The sequence below is a fragment of the Gopherus flavomarginatus genome, chromosome 7 (assembly GCF_025201925.1).
Source record: "Gopherus flavomarginatus isolate rGopFla2 chromosome 7, rGopFla2.mat.asm, whole genome shotgun sequence".
In the NCBI taxonomy this organism is placed as follows: domain Eukaryota; kingdom Metazoa; phylum Chordata; order Testudines; family Testudinidae; genus Gopherus; species Gopherus flavomarginatus.
Genome location: NC_066623.1, coordinates 16,076,931 through 16,095,841, shown reverse-complemented (window position 1 = coordinate 16,095,841; position 18,911 = coordinate 16,076,931). Strand labels below are relative to the sequence as shown.

The 18,911-nt window shown below is 41.2% G+C and overlaps 2 protein-coding genes across 2 annotated transcripts in view; one reads left to right on the top strand and one right to left on the bottom strand.

The window, feature by feature from the left end:
* ARHGAP26 (Rho GTPase activating protein 26) overlaps window positions 1-3,855 on the bottom strand; it is a 533,008-nt gene extending 529,153 nt beyond the window's left edge. The window contains exon 1 of the mRNA XM_050962626.1: window positions 3,766-3,855. The gene's annotated coding sequence lies outside the window, so the exon portion shown is untranslated. The remainder of the gene's footprint in view (window positions 1-3,765) is intronic.
* Window positions 3,856-4,045: 190 nt separating this feature from the next.
* On the top strand, window positions 4,046-18,904 carry SPRY4 (sprouty RTK signaling antagonist 4). Its single transcript, XM_050962809.1, has 2 exons — window positions 4,046-4,199; window positions 15,619-18,904. Exon 2 carries the CDS (start codon window positions 15,668-15,670, stop codon window positions 16,565-16,567), a length of 900 nt encoding a protein of 299 aa, XP_050818766.1. The 5' UTR covers window positions 4,046-4,199; window positions 15,619-15,667; the 3' UTR covers window positions 16,568-18,904.
* Window positions 18,905-18,911: the final 7 nt, after the last annotated feature.

The following is an 18,911-nucleotide window of genomic DNA, read 5'->3' as shown; positions in this document are numbered from 1 at the left end:
ATAGCAGTTTATCAGATGCCACATAGGCAGTTGGGGATTCATGGAGCAAAACGTATTGTATGGTAGCAAAGGACTTCCATTATGTTTGCTATACAGATGCACTTGATGACATAATTCAGATCCTAGTTTTGAACATCTCTAATTTTGGGGAGGGGGTACATTTGGATCTCATGTTGTTATAAAGTTACAGAGAGACAAGGTGGATGAGGTAATATCTTTTATTGTACCAACTTCGGTTGGTGAAAGAGCCAGACCTGAAGGAGAGCTCTGTGTAAGCTTGACAGCTTGTCTTTCACCAACAGAAGTTGTTCCAATAAAAGATATTACCTCACCCATCTTGTCTCTATAATATCCTGGGACCAGCACAGCTACAACACCACAGCAAACAACAGTATAAAGTTACAGCACATTTGCAAAATTCAGATCAAGGTTCAGAATTTGTGCCTGAGAGTGATCAGAGCCAGAGCTCTTTGTTTAGGCAGTTGAACCTCTCAACTTCTAGTTGCTCTTCGGCAATAAAAATAACAACAGGGTAGCCCTGTACATTTCCTTCTTCAGTTAAAGTTACATTAACATTTTCTTCTTTTGTCCATATATTTACTAATCTACTGAACAGAGAAATGCAAAGAAAATCTTTCGGTTTTTCTGCCTTTTTTATATAATAATATATTTAATTAAATGTGAGCAATAGCAGCAAATAAATTCTTTTTGGCAACATTTTCCATTAATTTTGGGGTAATTTTTTAAAAATATGTCAATCTACTAATATCTAGTAATCAGGGCCGGCTCTAGCAATTTCGCCGCCCCAAACATGGCGGTACGTCGCGGGGAGTGCTCTGCCGGTCGCTGGTCCTGCAGGTCCGGTGGACCTCCCGCAGGCGTGCCTGTGGATGCTCGACCGGAGCCGGGGGACCAGCGGACCCTCAGCAGGGAAGCCTGTGGGAGGTCCACCGGAGCCACCTGCCACCCTCCCGGCAACTGGCAGAGTACCCCCCTCGGCATGCCGCCCCAAGCATGCGCTCGGCGTGCTGGGGCCTGGAGCCGGCCCTGCTAGTAATAATATTTTATGTAACACCATTCATCCAAAAGATCTCACAGTATTTTACAAATGGCTGAACCACAACTGCAGCTACTTCTGGGGTGGAGGCCAACAGCCTGCTGGTGGTGATGGAACAGCATAACATTACATAAAAGAATGCAATACTGATTGTACCCTATATGCATTATTTTTGCTGTAAGACTTTCTTTTAGAGAAAATACATGTTGGGCCTAGACTCAAGGGTATATTTGCATCTCCATGCACACATCACTGCTCTTAACATGAATACTGATAACACTGTTAACCCTGTGCAGGGAAAGTAGCTCTTTCAATGCATACATTAAAAGGTAAAAGGATACCTCAGGTCAGTTTTGTCTTATATGCCGGCGATTTTCAAATGTATTAGTAAGCATTTTTATGAGAACATAAATGACTTGCTCATTTCTGTTTCTCTCCCCTCTCCCCCCATCCTTTTCATTTGCAGATGGTCCAATAACAACATCTGTGCATAATTGGAAAGGTTCCCTGTCCTCAGAAACATAGGAACACATGCCTTAATACCAATTGCAATCTACAGGGTTTACCTTCTTTGAGATGAAGCATTTTATTTATGTGGCATATTTAACCTAATGTACAACACTGCATTCATCATTAGTAATAAATGAATAATAAATAATATTACACTTTCACAGTGCTATGCCAGGTCCTAATGATATGTTCCACTGACTGTAGTGGGAAATGTGAAAATATATATATATATATATATATATATATATATATATATATATCTGCTCAGCGCTTTGTAAATGTCCACTTCAAGGACTATAATGCATTAAACAACAAATTATTATTTATAATATTTTCTACTTTTCTAGCACTGTCTGCAACATTCTTCAGGATCCTTGCACAAACAGTAATCAGTTTTATATTGGTAGCCCCTCGGCAAGGCAGGAAAATGTTTCTGGTTACAGATGAGAAGTGGAAGCACTGAAGGAGGTTTTAATTTCAGAATGCTCAGCATCCACACTTAGGACAAGATTTTCCAGGGAATCAGAAGATTTTCAAGGGAGCCAGAAGCAGGACAATAGTAGCTGTTGGGTGTTGAGCACTTCCTGAGCCTAAGGGCCTGTCTCCCATTGACTTCAAGTATCAGAGGGGTAGCCGTGTTAGTCTGGATCTGTAAAAGCAGCAAAGACTCCTGTGGCACCTTATAGACTAACAGACGTTTTGGAGCATGAGCTTTCCTGGGTGAATACCCACTGCGTAGGATGCATTGACTTCAAGGGGCTTTAAATGATTGGATCAGAGTTTACATGACTTGCACAAAGGCACACAGAGTTGAGAATAGAACCCAAATCTGAATTCTCACTCACAGTCCCAGTTGTAGCCACAAGACCGCCCTTCTCCTCTGGATGCTTTCATTAAAATTTGAGTTGGGGGGGGGGGGAATCAGTGAAGAAGGTGACCCTGGTGAATTACACTGAAGTTAAACTAAATCTACATATGTTGCATATCAGACATATTGTCCCCTACCGCGTTTACTTGCATTTGAGTGTAGAATCTAACAGTAAACATCAGCCGTGATGTATTATTGGGTTGACGCTGTATAGCTGTGCTGCACTAAAATGACTGCATTGCAAGTCTAACTAGTGGTAAATGATGTACAACACAAAGCAAGCTAATTTTCCCAATGGTTTATTTCATATTGTATTTCACTCTCCCTCGCCCACACAAAATGCTGGATTCCGGTCGCTAACATCAGCTCCGGGCTATTTCCCCTCGTTCTTCCATCTAGTCACGTTCATGTACAGATACACTATATAAACAAGCAAGTATACCGGGCCTGTGTGCCGAAATAAATGATCAGATTTCCTCGTAAATAAAGGCTTCCCTGAGATCGGTTTTCCCTGTACCCTGTTTCTCCCTCTCCATAGCATGATGCAAGTTCTCATTGTCCGTCAGTAAGACGGGGAGCTCCTTTTCTCTTGTCTGGGAAGTGTCATGCACTCCAGTGGGGTTAAACCAAGAACGAATAAATACAAGAATAATATAAAGACTCCCAGTTATTTCGAAAATCCAGTCCTGGCTGAGATTCCCAAATGCTTAAAAGATCAAACTGCCGATTTTAATTGAAAAGGCGAAATAAAACGAATGCTAGTACATCGTGTGAATCCCCTTTTCCTTATGCAAATCCCTATTTTCCTTGGGAGGGGAGATAAGGGAAGGAGAAGAAAATAATCACTGTAGAAATAACTGACTCATGGTGGCCCAACGCTTCCCCGCGGTTGGCGTGTTTTGCTTTGCAGAAGGTCACACAATTGCCCGCTGCAGCTCAGCAAAGCTCCCCTGTCCGCGCTGGAAATGGCAGAGACAGGACAGCGCTAGCTCGGCGATTGTCCCGCCGGGAGGAAAGCTGCATGGGGACGGAAGGGGAAATTGTCATTACAGCACTTCGAGCTGGGGTGAGGAGAAACGGGGACCTCTGCAGTTTTACATCTGAGCAGCAGCAATAAGGAGCAACGGCCAGACGTAACAAGAACAACTCTCCCAGCCTCTGCCACGCTCCACCTCGCGCCTTGAACAGTGGAGGGACACACCAAGTCTCCTGTATGGGTATCAAACACCAACATCCCCTCTTCCAACCCCGCCACCCCCACAAAAAGCCCATCTCCCCCCCATTTCTCCTTTTTGCACATGCACCCCGCGTTTGCTGCAGTTTGCTTTACCTTCAGCCTAAGACTGGGGGGTGTGGTGCATGCGCAGCTGCTGCCTGCCCTCCATTCATAAAAAAAACCCAACCCACAGATAGCCTTCGCAACTTGCAACAAGTTCCCTTCCGGCCCCCCATTCATAAAAGAGAGCAGAGCATGCGCTTTGGGGCGTCAGTGCCCACCCATTCATAGAGTTGGGAGGAAACGCATGCGCAGAGGGGGGTCCCTTTCCTCCCATTCATAAAATAGCCATTTTCCCAGGCAGCAGTTGTTGCAACATCGAGGCGAAGCAAGGGGAAGCTGCTGCTGCTGACAGCACAGCACTTGCAGGTCCTTCTCTGAGACCCATGGTGTTTCGTGCCAGGGATTTGCAGGTCCAGCCCCTTGATCTGTCTCGGATTTAGGATTAACTCGCCTGCTGAGAGATGGTCTTGTCTGAACTGTTTAAAGTAAGTGGGCGATTCATATTTGTGGAGATTATCTATATATATAAAATAGCAAAATAAATCCCATCCCCCCCCAAGAAAATGTTTGCTGCCTTTCTAGGTGTATTTGTCTGTTCCCTTTGCATGACATTGAACACAAACATATATGTGTATATTACGATTTTTTCTAAAAGTAACACATATATTATGCTTTATATAGAGCTGTCTGGTGTCTCCTGACCTAAAGGGAATTTTGCATTCTTCCAAGAAAAGAAATTACCCGGTTCCTGCACAATTCGCATGTGTTCCCATGACTCGGATTGAAACTCCTTTTCCTACTCTCCTATTAGTATCTGCATTTAGCGTATGGACACGGCAGGCGGCTTTAACCAGATTTGGGTTGGGATTATTTGGGGTTTTTTTTTTTTAGAATCGCATTAGGTTTCTCTTCTCTTGATGGAGACTCCTTTCCTTTGTCCCCACCCCCTTCCCCTAACGGGTATCCATGCACGATACCCTAGATTTACAAATAAAAACTGTACCTGGTCTTTCTGTGGAGTACGAAAACTGGCTTTTATGTATTTCTTCTCTCCATGCCCTCTATCTTGCTAGTATCAAGTGGCTCCGGAGCTGTCTCCATAATAGGACACTTTAGCGCTCCGTCTCTGGAGTGTCAGATCTTTACCGGATGACCTTTGCTCTTTAGCATTTTATTTCATGCAACTGTCCTGCAATTCCGTTTTCCTTATTTTCTTACTCCATCTTTGCTCTATTCCCCACGATCTTCTCTGTATTGCTGTGCAGTTTTGTTGCTACAGTTATAACTGTACATGGGGCTGTAGTTACATGTTTTAAATTGTAGTTAATTAACGAAGATCTGTGCATATAGTCATTTATATTTGCACATATATTTTCTCCATCTCTATGTATGTATATATCATGGAGAAAAATGTCTTGAATGCCCCTTCTCCACCAATTGCGTAGCAGACGGAGAGAAGCTAGGGTTATATTTTCTGGTACCAGTGGAAAGACAAGACGAGAAACAATATAGTCTGAAAATTCTTTATCAGAAAGGAAATGGAAAAAACAGAGAGGGACATATGCAAGGCACAGAAGTCCAAGACAAGAGCAGGACTGGAAAAGCAGACCTTGGAAATGAGAGTGCAAACAGGAATCAGCATTAATCACCAGGGGAATGGACTTAATTCTTTCTTTCTCCTCAAGTGATCAGAAGTAATTTATTACAGGGGATGACTTTTTTCTGCAATATAATCTTTCCAAAAGGGTCTGATTTCTCAATTTAAAATATCGTATTGCCACACTTTTCTTTCATTTTTTGAGAAGGGTAGAGGGGAAAACACTATGGAATTATCCAGCCTAGAGAATAATCTGTCTTTTTTATTCTTGAACTCCCCTTGTTCCAAATCATCCTAAAGCATGATATGCTAACAGTCAATTTACAGAAATCTCAGTTCAGCTTAAAAAATAAATACATTGAAACCACCATGTTCAATATTAAGTCGGTCATCTCTGATTTTGGGGGCTTAAAAATAAAGCTGTAATTTGTCCACTGAATCACAATTATCTTCATGACTTGCTCCCTCTTCTTAATATAAAAATGAATGATAGAGGAAGGAGTGGTTGCTTTCAGTTATTGGAACCCTACTGGAAATGTCTCCTTGATAAATGTGCCATATTCCATAGGCTATTTTGTTCTGTTGATAGAAGGAACTCCACTGCTATTGCACAATTAAAGAAACATATTTTGAAATCCTGCAGTGCTTTTGAAATCTCCTGTGAGATATGTAAAGATTTGTTCAGCTCCTAAAAGAGCAAAATAAAAGTTTTTATCTTTCCCAAACCATGGTGGGAAAATGGTCATAAGGCTTCAATAAAATGGCCCTAACAACCCTTTTCTAGCACTGCAGCAATATATAATTCATAATATCTACAGTTTCCCCCACCTTATCATAAAAAAAGCAGAAAGCTCATCAAACATGTTGACTATACAGCTTTCCAAGTTCATCTCTGGTGTCTAAAGTTGTCTCTCTTTAGGCAAATAACTGACCAAACACTGTGGAAGGGGGGTTGGTTTTTGTTTTTCTTAAATTTAAGGTCTAATGCAGTATAATTCCCTCCATTTACTAGAAAGCCCTCTGGTAATATTCATCATTTAGTATCGTTAACTTATAAAACTCTAATTGTGTTCTTTAAATTCTGTGACTTACTTTTGTATGTCAAAATTTATTTGATTTAAACAATAAAAATAAGAGACTCTATTGCAGATAAACTGTAATCCTCGGAGATCTGAAAATTCTCAGTCCAAATCCTCATTCTCACATTGAAAGAAAGAGACTGGACAGGGTGCTTCTTGGAAAATTTACAGATCTATTTTTTTCAGCTTCTCTATTTCAGAGCCATTGGCATGGATTTAATGCCTCATCTTAAAAAGTCATATTTCCCTTACTAAACATTTTGATTTCCCCACACACACACCCCACCCCCTCCTGACCCTTATTCTTCTCAGTGGAAAAACTGTAACTACAGCATATTCACACAGGTAAGGCCATTAGGCAGGAAAGGGAATTCAACCCTCTTATTCATTTGTATATGTACTACAGAAAAAATAAAGCACAATTTTTCTTTGCTAAAGAGCTTAGAGGTTAAATCAAATCAGACTTAATGAAGTTTGAAACTATAGACATTCTACTCACACCTACGTATCTTATCACGTACTTTTTACAACACTTTTTGGTAGGGAGTGCCTCCTTTGACTAGTAGAAGCTTTCTATGACACTAAGCTTTATCCTTGTAAAGCATTTTCTGCAGCAAGAAACCAATTTTTCTCTTCCAGCTATAACCCCTCTCTGTTTTCTTTCCTTCCAACTAAATCTTCAGAAGACTTCATAGGACCTTTAGATTCCTGCTGGTAATAGCGCATCATTTACTACTGTTGGTGTCTCCAGTTAAGAGGTTCTAACCAAATGCAAGGTTAGAATTTCTTCAGATTTCCTTTAGCTGTTTATCTCTGTGATTCAGAATGAGTTCAGTTTTTTATTGTCCATTCTTGCCTATTACGCAGTCTTACTTTGGCCATCCTTGCAATTACACAGCAAGCCTGATTCACCATTCTGAATCTTTCCCATGCTGTCAAATGTGATTTAGAGTATCAACCAGGCTTTGCCATTCCTGTCTACCTTGGGCTGCTCTTTGCATGTCCCCCACATTAAGTCCATAAGTTTTTCCCTCTCAAGTACTGTGCTATGGGAAGATTATTTCAGTTAGACCCTTTAATGTGTTCCTCCAGCTGGCCAATGGCATGCTTGTCATGGCAGATGTCCTGGCTTCATTCTTAGAAATATCTGGGGACGTGTTATCATCTTTTCTGGATAATTTTGGACATAAGGAGTTGCTGAGATTTGTCTGAGTTCAGCGTTGCCCTGCCCAAATTAGAATTCACTTTGCATCGATGGAAATTCTGCAGGTAGATCTGACTGGTGTTCTTTCTAGCATGATCTAGTGGTTAGATGATAGGATTGTGAGTCAAAAGATCTGGATTCTATTCCAATCTCTTTCACTGACCCACTGTATGATTTTGGCAAGTCACTTAAAGTGAACTCCTGGCCCTCCTGAAGTCAATGGCAAAATTCCCATTGCCTTCAATCAGTTCAGGATTTTCCCTTCACCTCTGTGTGCCAGTTTCCACACACCTACCTCACATGGGTTTGTGATGCTTTATTAATATTTGTGAAACATTATAAAATCTTTGGATGGATGACACTATAGCAAATCAGAAATTAGTGTTTGTTATGTTAGAAATGTTGTATGGGTTATGCTCTGAGGTTAAGGAAAGAACCTGGGGTTGCATTGTTTTCCACCCCATCCTATTACTTTCATGCAGTGAAACTTCAGGGCTAAGTATCTGTACCAGAGCAAAGTTCAACAGAATCTGATTTTTTGCTAGTTCAAAAGGAACCCTCTGATGCGGTTCAGTAACTCTCCAGTGTTGTGGAATTTGGTTCCAGGTATTTGATATAAACAGCATACAGTACTTCAGCTGGCAGTGAGGGTGGAGCAAACCATGATAGCACTACATTCTAGTGCCACAAAACAGCCTCAATTTTATGGGAAATAATCAATTTGCCTGAGAGGCACCGACAGAGCTCTCCATCTGACAAGGTGAGGTGAGTACCAAGATGCCATTGAAAGGCATGAGGCTGAAGGCCAAAAGCTGTCCATGAAAAATTGCCTTTATGAAGCATAATCTTAATTAAAAAGGGGTAATGCGACCCACGAATCAATACTTGATATGAACAAGCATAGAACTCTAACTCTATATTGCATTACTCCTTTGATCCAGCAAGTGATATGTTTATTACTGAATAAACTCCAAGCAATGTTTTGGGGGCTTTTCTTTTAGATGGCATTTATTTAAGCATAAGCTCTGATGTTTGCATTTTAATTGCACCTTACAAAAGCTGGTCCTGGGTGGGTGAGGGGTGAGTATGGAGCATCTGCAAGTTCTTTTGACTTTAATGGGAATTGTATCTGAGAGATGTAAGTGTCTTGATTCTGAAAGATGCATCTGATGCCACTTTAAGGCCTGTTCTTGCAGCCCTTCTCAGGTGATATCAGTGGGACTGCTCTCCTCATAAGTGGTGCAGAATCAGGCCCTTTGTTAATCCCTCATTTTCAGTATCCTGCTATTACTACATGGTTATAGAGCATTGAATAGATTGCAAAAACACAATTATTAAACAGTTAGGTATTTAACTAATTGTATGAAGATGCATACCTCTCTACTAAGTTAAATAGGCTATTCATAGTCTGTTCTGTTTTTCAATAACTAGAAGTTGCCCAGCTATTATGAAAATCCAAAAGAATTTAATACATAAACCAGTGGGATTCTAAAGAAATTATTTTAAAACCTATAAAATTGAACAGAGAATGAGCCTTTCTGTTTATATAAACCATTCCACAGAGTTCTGTAATAAGTATATACTTTTCTATTAAATTTTGTAGGATAGTCCAAAAACTTTATTAAAAATATTTCCCATTAAATTCTGTATGATTTTTTTTCCATAAAGTGACTCCTACAAGACTTCCAAGTTTGAAATGGTACCATAACAACCACCTTGTACCTTTTTTAAAACATTATTTGCAAACCCTAAAGTTTAAGGAAACTATTATGCAGCAAAATAGTAGTTTGGATATTTAAAAAAGGAAGTGGTGAAAAGGGATCACAACAACTGCAGTAAGTTTAATGGAATTAACCACCAAGTTAATTCCTATAAAAGGGTTGTATATTCTTTTTATATCAAATGTTGCAGACCTGTGATATGGTCAATCCTAGTTCTTGAATGGGGGAAAAAAGACAAATCGTCTCTAAATGGATGTTTATTCTTGACTTCTCGGTTTCAAAAGAGTTTCAGTTGACTTACTGTAATTAACTTTAAAATTAAACATAAGACCAATTTGAGAACATCTGTGAGATTTCCCTTTTATTGTCTGGTTTCAGAAAACTGCCTGCATAGTCAGACCTTGTAAATGTGTGCCTGGCTTATCAACAGCATGTCTGAATTTACTAATGTTTTAAGTGTTAACTATTTATTTTATCTGCATGTTGTGGATAGGCTATTCTTTAATCCACATTAAAACAAAATTAGCATCCAGAATTATATCAGTGCTTCGAGAGACAGTATTTGTTGTATACACGCATACATCACATGTGCTTAAAGGTACACATGTGCTTAAATACCTTGCATGAATCAGGGATGAAAGGCAGCACCGTTAACTTAAAAAAAGAGAGTCAGAAGGATCGTTAAGGTACCATTCTCTCTGGGAGCTGACTATACAGTAGGTAGTCAATATAGTGAGCTAAATTTTAGTTGGTACTGTAAATTTTTGATTAAATTATTTGACTGCTAGTTGATAAGTGGCTCATCATCAAGTATCTTTGTGTCTGATGGGCCTTACCTTACAGCTCTTAAATTCAAGTGTAACTTTTGGTGGATTTTATTTTCTGGTTTACTTATTTATTTAAAGAGTTGAAAGAAAACTGGTTTCTAAAATCTATGGCCTTTCTGTTTTTGTACTAATTCTTTTCCACAAACCAATAAACTTGATTATGCAGTCTTGCCTGAATATTGGTTTGACTGTTATCTGCGAGGGACCTATGAAAGCTGCAAGTTGTTTCATCCTTCTAAACAACTAAAAGCGGAGGGAGATTCCTCCCTCTCCTTTTTATGACCTCATTAATCCCTTCCTTGCAGATGAATTGCAGGGCACCTATTAAACTGCATATCATTCTCTGCAGTGGCTCTTCAAACAACACATCATGTTAGATTACATTTGTGTGAACAGAATGAAGGAATTTAAGTGAATTTGGTATTTGGGGTATTTCTGAGTGATGTCCATATGACAACCCTGGAAACCGAAATCTCTGTTCACAATCCAGTGGGAGCACAAACATCTGTCAGTTCCTTTCCACTCTGCTTCAACTGTCTATCCTAGCCATCAGAAGAGTTCTCTTTCTCCTCAAAAGATCATTTTCCAGCTGATTCTAGCAACTCTTATTTCCCACCTTTCTTTAACCAGGACGGCTTTGGAAGCCAGAACCAGACACATCAGTTCAGAAAAGAACAGGCTGAGCTGTCCAACTCAGCCTCTTCCTCTGTTGAGAGCTACTTTAGATACAGTGACCACTCTCATGCTGGGTCAAGTCCTGTATCTGAGCTTGGGCTCAAAACCCAATATTGATTTGCTGTGCTAAGGCATTGTTGCTACCTTACAGGTAGTTTGGATGAAATATTAATGTAAAATCCTTCTACCCCTCTCCTGTGGCTGTCAGAATCCAGTCACTGAATACGTAATAGAACTTGAGTGTCCAGTGCGTCTCCCCTTCTTCTAAACATTCAGCCTGCAAGAAGCTTGTCATCAGCAGTGCGCTTCAGATGACCATTCTGAGGTCTGGTTCTATCATGGGACCCAAGTACTAAAGATAAAAGGGGATGAAGCTTGGGGGAGAATGTCAGTTTCCAGTGCTTAGCCCAGCTGCTCAGGATGTATCCTGGAGAAAGGCTGAGTGAGCAATCACAAAAAGACAGGTTGTTGCATCATACAATGTACTTATGCTTCAGGCTATTTTTGTAAGAGTAATAAAGTCTTAGCCAAACAGGGGTCTTGTATTGCTACTAAACCTTGGTGCGGAATAGGGAGAGGAAATTTAATTCAAACAGCAAAAATGGTAGTATGTGGATATATACAATTTTAAAGGATACTGTAGTCTAAAGAGAGGCAGTGTGTCTAAAGCACTGTATTAGGAGTTGGGAAATCTGGGTTTTTCATTTTAACTTCTCCATGCCTCAGTTTCCCCACCTGTAAAATGGGAGTAATGATACTTCCTACCTTTGGCCAAGCAACAGAGATAATTTCATGAAAAGTGCTAAGTTTGGTTTTCAACCTTAACTGTCTGAAAGTCCATTTGGGTGGCGGTTTTGTTGGGGGTTGGGAGGGTTTAAGTCCAGGAAATGAAATAAAGCTGGTGTTCTGACCAGCATTAATTATCCCAATTAAAACCACCTGCTAATGCCTGTCTGCATATGGACTACCACAGAGAGTATAACAATTGCCGGACATGGCTACAGTCTCTGTATGATCTGTGTCTAACTCAGTGGAAGCTGTTGAATATGCAAGGTATTCCTACTAATTTCATGCAGCTAACTCTGTATTTGCATGGCCCTTCAGATAAATAAAAAGATGTAGTACAGTCTCAATTTCCCTTGTAAATATTGTGGTGTTTGCCTGACAGCTGCCTTTTATCACAGAGATGGCTGCTGTTCATTGATGCAGTATGTACACACATGCATTGAATTCAATGGTGCAGGAGCAGACCTGTCATTTGTAAAGTTAAACTAAATGCTATTAGCCCAGGCAGATACGTTAGACACTACCCTACAGGACAAATGTTCTGTCCATCATATACTAGTACACAATACACCTTCAATGATGATTTTTCAGCCCAATTTAGACCTGCTCCCTATGAGCACAACTCCACTGATTTCCTTAAAAGTACAGCTGGGGTTCAGTTAGACCCCAATTGATATTTGGAAGCTACAGGTGCATATGCTCTATTTTAATTAAAAAAAATCTGTAATGAAAAAATCATTGGTACAGAGATAAGGGGCAAAAAACAGGACTGTTTTAATATGGTGCAGTATTCCACCAATTTATACAGCTCCAGCTGCATCCATGCCAACATTAGTCATGTTGAGAGCATACCTTTCCAGCTGAAATACCTGCATCTCTATCCTCTAAGCTTTAAAAAACTAGGTTCCTGTGAAATACAACTGTCTTCCTTTAAATGCATAATCTCTGGCTGACAAATTCAGTGGTTAACACTTTGGTAGAATACTGAACTCTGAGCTTTAGTAAGTACTTTCTATATTGTGGCACTGAACTCTAGGCAGATGAAATATACATCCTCCCCCCATAAGCCCCACTTATTGGAAATCATTGCCTAATTTTTTTTCAAAGACAATACTTCATCAAAGCATCTCCTGCAATTAGGAAATAAGTGTTTTCAAAACCTTTCTGCCTGTAGTTCCAAAATGTGAGAGCTGAGAGCAGTGAATAGTTCTGATTTTTAAGGAACAAATTCTCAACTGATTTCTAACGGAATGTTTTTGTTTTTGGTGAATGACTGACTGACTGAGGAGGAAGAGTAACTAGAGAGCTATTAAATGGCAAATGACACTGGCTTAAAGACTAAGCCACCATAAGTAGCTTCATTATTCCTTCTAGATAAAGCATTTGTCCCATTTCTTGTCTTGTGTGCAGACTCTCTCAAGCACAGCAACCAGCACTATGCTAATGCAGCAAAAAAGGCATATACTGTACTGACCACAGATGGATATTCCAGAGTCCAGTTTCACTGCATGAGCCCTATCCTGCAAGATGCTGAGCGCCTTTTGTGAGGTGCTGAGCTACTTCACCTCCTATTGATTTTACTACGATTTGAGGGTGTTCAGCACCTCTCAGGATCAGATTCCAAGTGCTCAATCAAGCAAATAAGTTATTCTAGTAATGGGTTCTAGTCATCATTTTAAAGCAGATATTCTTCCCCCCCCTCCCCCCCCCGCAAAAAAAAAATAAAAATAAGACTAGGTTGATGCAATGTGGTGGCAGGGTTGTTTTTGTTTTGGGTTTTTTGGTACAGTATTTTTCATTCAATTAAACAAACTAGTGGAAAATGATTTAACAGCCAAGTTATACAGGAGAGTGCTTCTATGTTACATATATACACACACAAAGTTCTAGGACAGGAGTTTAGGTGGCTCTTCCAGTTTAATGCGCTCTTTCCATACATCCAACTTTTATGGATAAATCAGTCCCCACTGTCGGACTTTCTGTTGTAAAATCCAAATCTTTTCACACATTTCTAAAACTTAAAATAAAAATCTCGACCAGCTCACTACTTCCTTTTAGATTCCCAAAGGCCCCTTCTCCCTTAGCTTACTCTGAAGTTTTACTTGCTGCTGCTTTAAACTGATCCCGAACATACTTCATAAATATAAAGGTCATTCAGCGAGGAAATGGCCCATCAACTAGAAAACAATGTGTATTTTCCAAATTTGAAGCAAGTAGTTTCCGTTCTTTGATTTAAGTTTAGTTACTTCCTGTGGTTTCATGTCCTACACTGCAGTTGAATCTTTGGATTGGCTCCAGTATAAATTGCACTCTCTCAATGAAATTAGAAACTATAGCAATAGATGGTTGAGCTGGTCTAGCTAGTAAACAGCATTTAGGCTAAATATTATTCTGCATCATGTTTGATGGAGATGTGATCTCTGATCAGATTTTCAGTAGTCTCATTGAAGTTAGCTTTACCTGTAATTTGCACCGATCCCTTTCTTGTTGCTCTCTTAGATGGCTGTGCTGCTAGAGAGGCTATATATCCTCCTTATTTATATTTCCCACAATGGGGATGAAAGAAGTAGAAAACCTGTTTTTTAGGCCAATATCTGTCTGAAGGAGGGCAGTTTGAGACAGACATTGGGGAGCTTTGCAAAGGATACCCAAGTTGCAGAACCTAAGTGTATGGGTCCCACCTTTTCCCACTCCCCTGCTTCAAACTCCCGCCATTCAAGTTCCCCAAGGGAACAGAGGAGTTGGGAGGGGGAGGGAAAAGGGCAGGAATGGTTTAAGTTCACAGGGGAGGAAGATAGATTATTATGTTCAGAACCACTGCTGTGGGTGTTTGAGATGTCCTGGAGATGTCCTGTTGAACTGGGGAGTCGGTGAGGAATTGTAAGATGCCCCAACTGGGGCCAGGATGGGAAGGGGGTAATTTGAAGCTTCTAGGGCACCGGGTTCTCTGGGAGGGCTCCAAGCCATGAAGCACAGGAACATGAGCAATAAAGAGCACTCTGGCATTTCATCTTGCACTTAGTGGGGTGAGGTCCACAAAGCCTACAACATATCCCAATGTCTACCAGTTTAGCAGGATTGTCGGAACTGGCTGTATTATCCTTCAAGTCTGTGTAAGGCCTCCCAAGTGAACTCTGCACGGTTGGACATCCATGGGTTTGAGGTGCGGTGGGCTAGGAGCGAGACTTTCAGTGGCATTATCCCCTAGAAACCCACAGCGACTTTCCATGAGAAGAATGGTCTGCCACGGTCATCGTTAACTTGAATGAACTTCTGCTCTCCGCACGGGGGAGGGAAGAGGCATGGGCAGAGGAAGGCAGGGGTATACCAAGCAGGGTCTGGGACTCTGTATGGATGCCTCAGCTCTCCCAGCATGTCATGAGTGAGGAGCGATGGGGAGGTCTGTGAATGAGGATGACAGCTCCCCCCATAACAACTCCCCTGATGGTCAAATGCTACCCCTCTGAGCACATGGGGAGACAAACTCTGCACGGCCTCACTTAAGCCATCCACAGAGGGGTTTAATTGAGGCCTGAGACTTTGTGCTACTTGGCGTGAGTATACTGAACCAGTACTTCCCAAACGTTAGCTATCGCTCATAGTCATGTCTGTTGGAGACCCAGGGAGGTGACAAGGTAACATTCCGAGTAGCCAAAGAACATTTTAACACAGGCTGATCACTCTAAGCCCTCAAGCTCAACTTCCTTCCTTCCTTCCTCCTGCATTGCCTCCCCAGCAGTCACTGAGAGAGAAAGGGCTACTAAGGCCTAAGATATCATTGCATGTAGCAATGATGGGGAGCGCTATGCCAGGCCTAGGTTAGTAAGAGCAGAACAGTGCTAGTATGAATACCGGCTTTACACAAGAGCAGATGCTTTATCTCCACTTGAGGTGTGTTTGGCTCATAATCACTTCAGTGCAATAGCTGCTAGAGCAATGAGCCCTTCTTGCCATTATTCCCAGTCCAATGTGAGTTAATTTGGGAACCATTCCCCTTTTCCCTTCTCTTTTTCAGGACACTTAAAGCAGTTTTGTCCCCCTAGTGGTGAAGGACACTCTGACCAATGGAGCCCCGGATTCCCCATAACATAACTGTGGTCCCAAACTCCGTCATGGTACAGCCGTTACTGGACAGTCGGATCCCATATGGGAGGCTGCAGCATCCGCTCACCATCCTGCCTATTGATCAGATGAAGACTACTCACATTGAGAATGACTACACTGACAATCCCAGCCTTGCCCAGCTGGCAGCACAGAAGCGCCCCCGAGGCCACCATGAACCCGCACTGATCAGCCAGCACCTGCAGAGATGTGAGCAGGATGTCACCCACCCCTGGATCTCTTTCAGTGGGCGGCCCAGCTCCATCAGCAGCAGCAGCAGCACGTCTTCTGACCAAAGGCTCTTGGATCACATGGTGCCGGCCCCCGTGGTGGATCAGTCTTCCCCGAGGGCAGTCCGGATACAGCCCAAGGTGATTAATTGCAAACCCATGGATCTGAAGGGACTCATGTCTCAGGAGCTTGACAAGCACTTTTTACTGTGTGAAGCCTGTGGGAAATGCAAGTGCAAGGAGTGTGCCCTGCCGAGGACTTTGCCTTCTTGCTGGGTGTGCAACCAGGAGTGTCTCTGCTCTGCACAGAACCTGGTCAATTACTCCACGTGCATGTGTCTGGTGAAGGGAGTCTTCTACCACTGCACTAACGAGGATGACGAGGGTTCCTGTGCAGACCACCCCTGCTCCTGCTCCCATTCGAACTGCTGTGCCCGCTGGTCTTTCATGGGTGCCCTCTCTCTGGTCCTGCCTTGCTTGCTGTGCTACCTGCCAGCCACCGGCTGCGTGAAACTGTCCCAGAGATGCTATGATCAAGTGAACCGGCCCGGATGTAGATGTAAAAACACAAACAGTGTCATCTGCAAGGTGGCGCTGGATGGCAAAGCAAGCAGGCCAGAAAAGCCTTTCTGACCATTTTGGAGGGTGGGGGGGTGAAGCAGGGGGCTATGAGAAAGGTGGAAGAGACACCAAAGGGGAGGTTATAACCTGTGTTCTGAGGATAACATGTGTTAGCCTTTGCCATCAACAGAGAAAGCCGAAGTAACTATTTCCATAAACTGAAGCACTTTGGGTTATTCAGGGTTTTGGATTTGATTATCTAAAGTTAAACAGAGGGGGGCCAATGGAGGAGGATTCTTAATACTTTACAGAGCCCAGGCCGAAAACCAACATAGACTACAGAGTACAGCTGCTTAAAAAGTCTTTTCACCATCTGGTTCATAGTGCTGGTTGCTCACTGTGCCTACATCGAGCAAGAATAATTAACTATTAGCTTGGCAGGCACATCAGCAGAAGCAATATTCATTTTCATTCACAAAAGAATAGTGGATTCAGAGTAGGGTGAGTTTTCTTCCTTTTTCAACTCTGATTTGTGACCAGCAGCTGTTGAAGGTAAAGGGTTAACCTTTTTCTCTCCACTTGACTATTAAAAGTGCCAGTTGAGTACAAAGTAAATGTTTTCCCAAAGCTTTTTCCTTCCCCCTTCCAGAACAGATTTTGAAGCAGAAATAATTTTTTCAAATCACTTTCTATAACTGTCATTGCCATTTAGGTATATTTCTATTCCTACCCCACCTGTCACGTTCCCCTTTTGATGCCAATTTTATTTTCTGACGGAGGTAGTGATGGAATCTCTCTCCCCCTCACCTTGCCTCAATAAGAGGACTATGGGCATAATGTGTTCTTCCCGACTCTCTTCCCACCCCCCGTGTCAATTTTGTTTGAAATTTTACTTTGTCACTTTGCTAGTGAGCCTAAGTTTGTAGCCGCAGATGTCACATTTAGTAGATTTTAAAAATGTATTATTACATGAATAGTAAAACTTTTTCCAAGGGGCTTTGAATGAATTTGACTTCTGTAGTGTTATTTCTTGCTCAGCAAATACTGATGTAGAAGTCTCACTAAACTGAGAAATTACACCTCTCTCCCCCTTCTCAAACTGTAGTAGCAAGGTCAAGAAAAACTGAGCACAATACACATGTACATATTTTTTTTAAATGAATATCAATCCAATACCTGTTCTCATGGAACAAGCTCTTCAGATCTACTTTGCTGATAATATTACGGACACTTTTTTTTTTTTTGGCAGAATGACATTTTGCTTGAAGCATTTTTTCCCCTTTATTTCTATTGCTGCTGCTCAACTTTTGCCTTTTCTGTATAATAGTGTGTCTTTGTAAAGTGTAAATAGAGAAATTAAAGTGTCTATTTTAGTGTTAATGAGTACTGGGGGAAGTCAAGGGTGCATATTTATGGAACCTTGCCCTTGGTTTTCAGTAGCTGATGATCATAGGCTTTGTCTGTGCACTCATACAAGGGCCAAGTCTGCACTTCCTTATGCTGCAGTAACCCCTTTCTCTTGACAACTGCAAGGTGCTATACAAAAAACGTTATTCTAACATGCAACAAATCAAATAGATAGGTACTTGTTGCATGCTGAAAGCTGATTACTGTGTGTGTGTATTTTTTTTAATTAGAGGAAATGTACTCCGTAAATGCACAGCAATGACAGAGAAATGCCATCTTTAATTAGATAAGCAACAGGTAAAGCTTATGTAGCATTTCCAGAAATCACATTTGCTTAGTTGTGATACAATTGCTGTTTTGTTTTTTCAAAATGTACTCATTGGACTTTTTTTTTTTTTTTTTTTTTTTTTTTTTTTACTTAAGAATTCATTTATGAGAGGGTGACTTTTTGTTAAGTTTAATTGTAGATATTTATTAAGTGGGGGATTGTTTTTTAAAAAAAACTTCCTTTTTATATTTATAGCATTAGCTGGCTTGTTTATGGTAAATCATAGAAAAGGGATACTGTATCTATGTTACCAGATCCTGATTCCTGTAGCTTACCCTCACCAGGAAGATACTGTGTGTGCAGTGAAGCGGTTTGTATGTTTAATCTTGCACAAATCAGAGAGAACCTTGCAGAGAAAAAAGAAAAGAACCCCAAACTGGTTGAACTGCTGGTTGAATGTATAAGGCATTGCTATTTAATGGAATGATATATCATTTAAAGTGTAAATGGGCTAAAAGATGGAGCAGCAACAAGCACAGAGATCTATATCGGCTATCTTCCACCTTGAACGTATGCAGCGTCCAAATGGCAACCATCTATACATTTTCTGTTTACCCCAGGCCCTAGCTTAGTGCAGTAGGGTTTCCTAGTGCAAATTTGCAGTAGAAATTCTGTTGGCTGGCTGTATGTTACTGCAAGCAAACATAACATTTGAATGGTCTCCACTGTGCCTGTGCACAT

What these genes read in the sequence shown, in the direction of transcription:
- SPRY4 (XM_050962809.1), top strand. Translation starts at nt 15,668, where the DNA reads ATGGAGCCCCGGATTCCCCATAACATAACTGTGGTCCCAAACTCCGTC.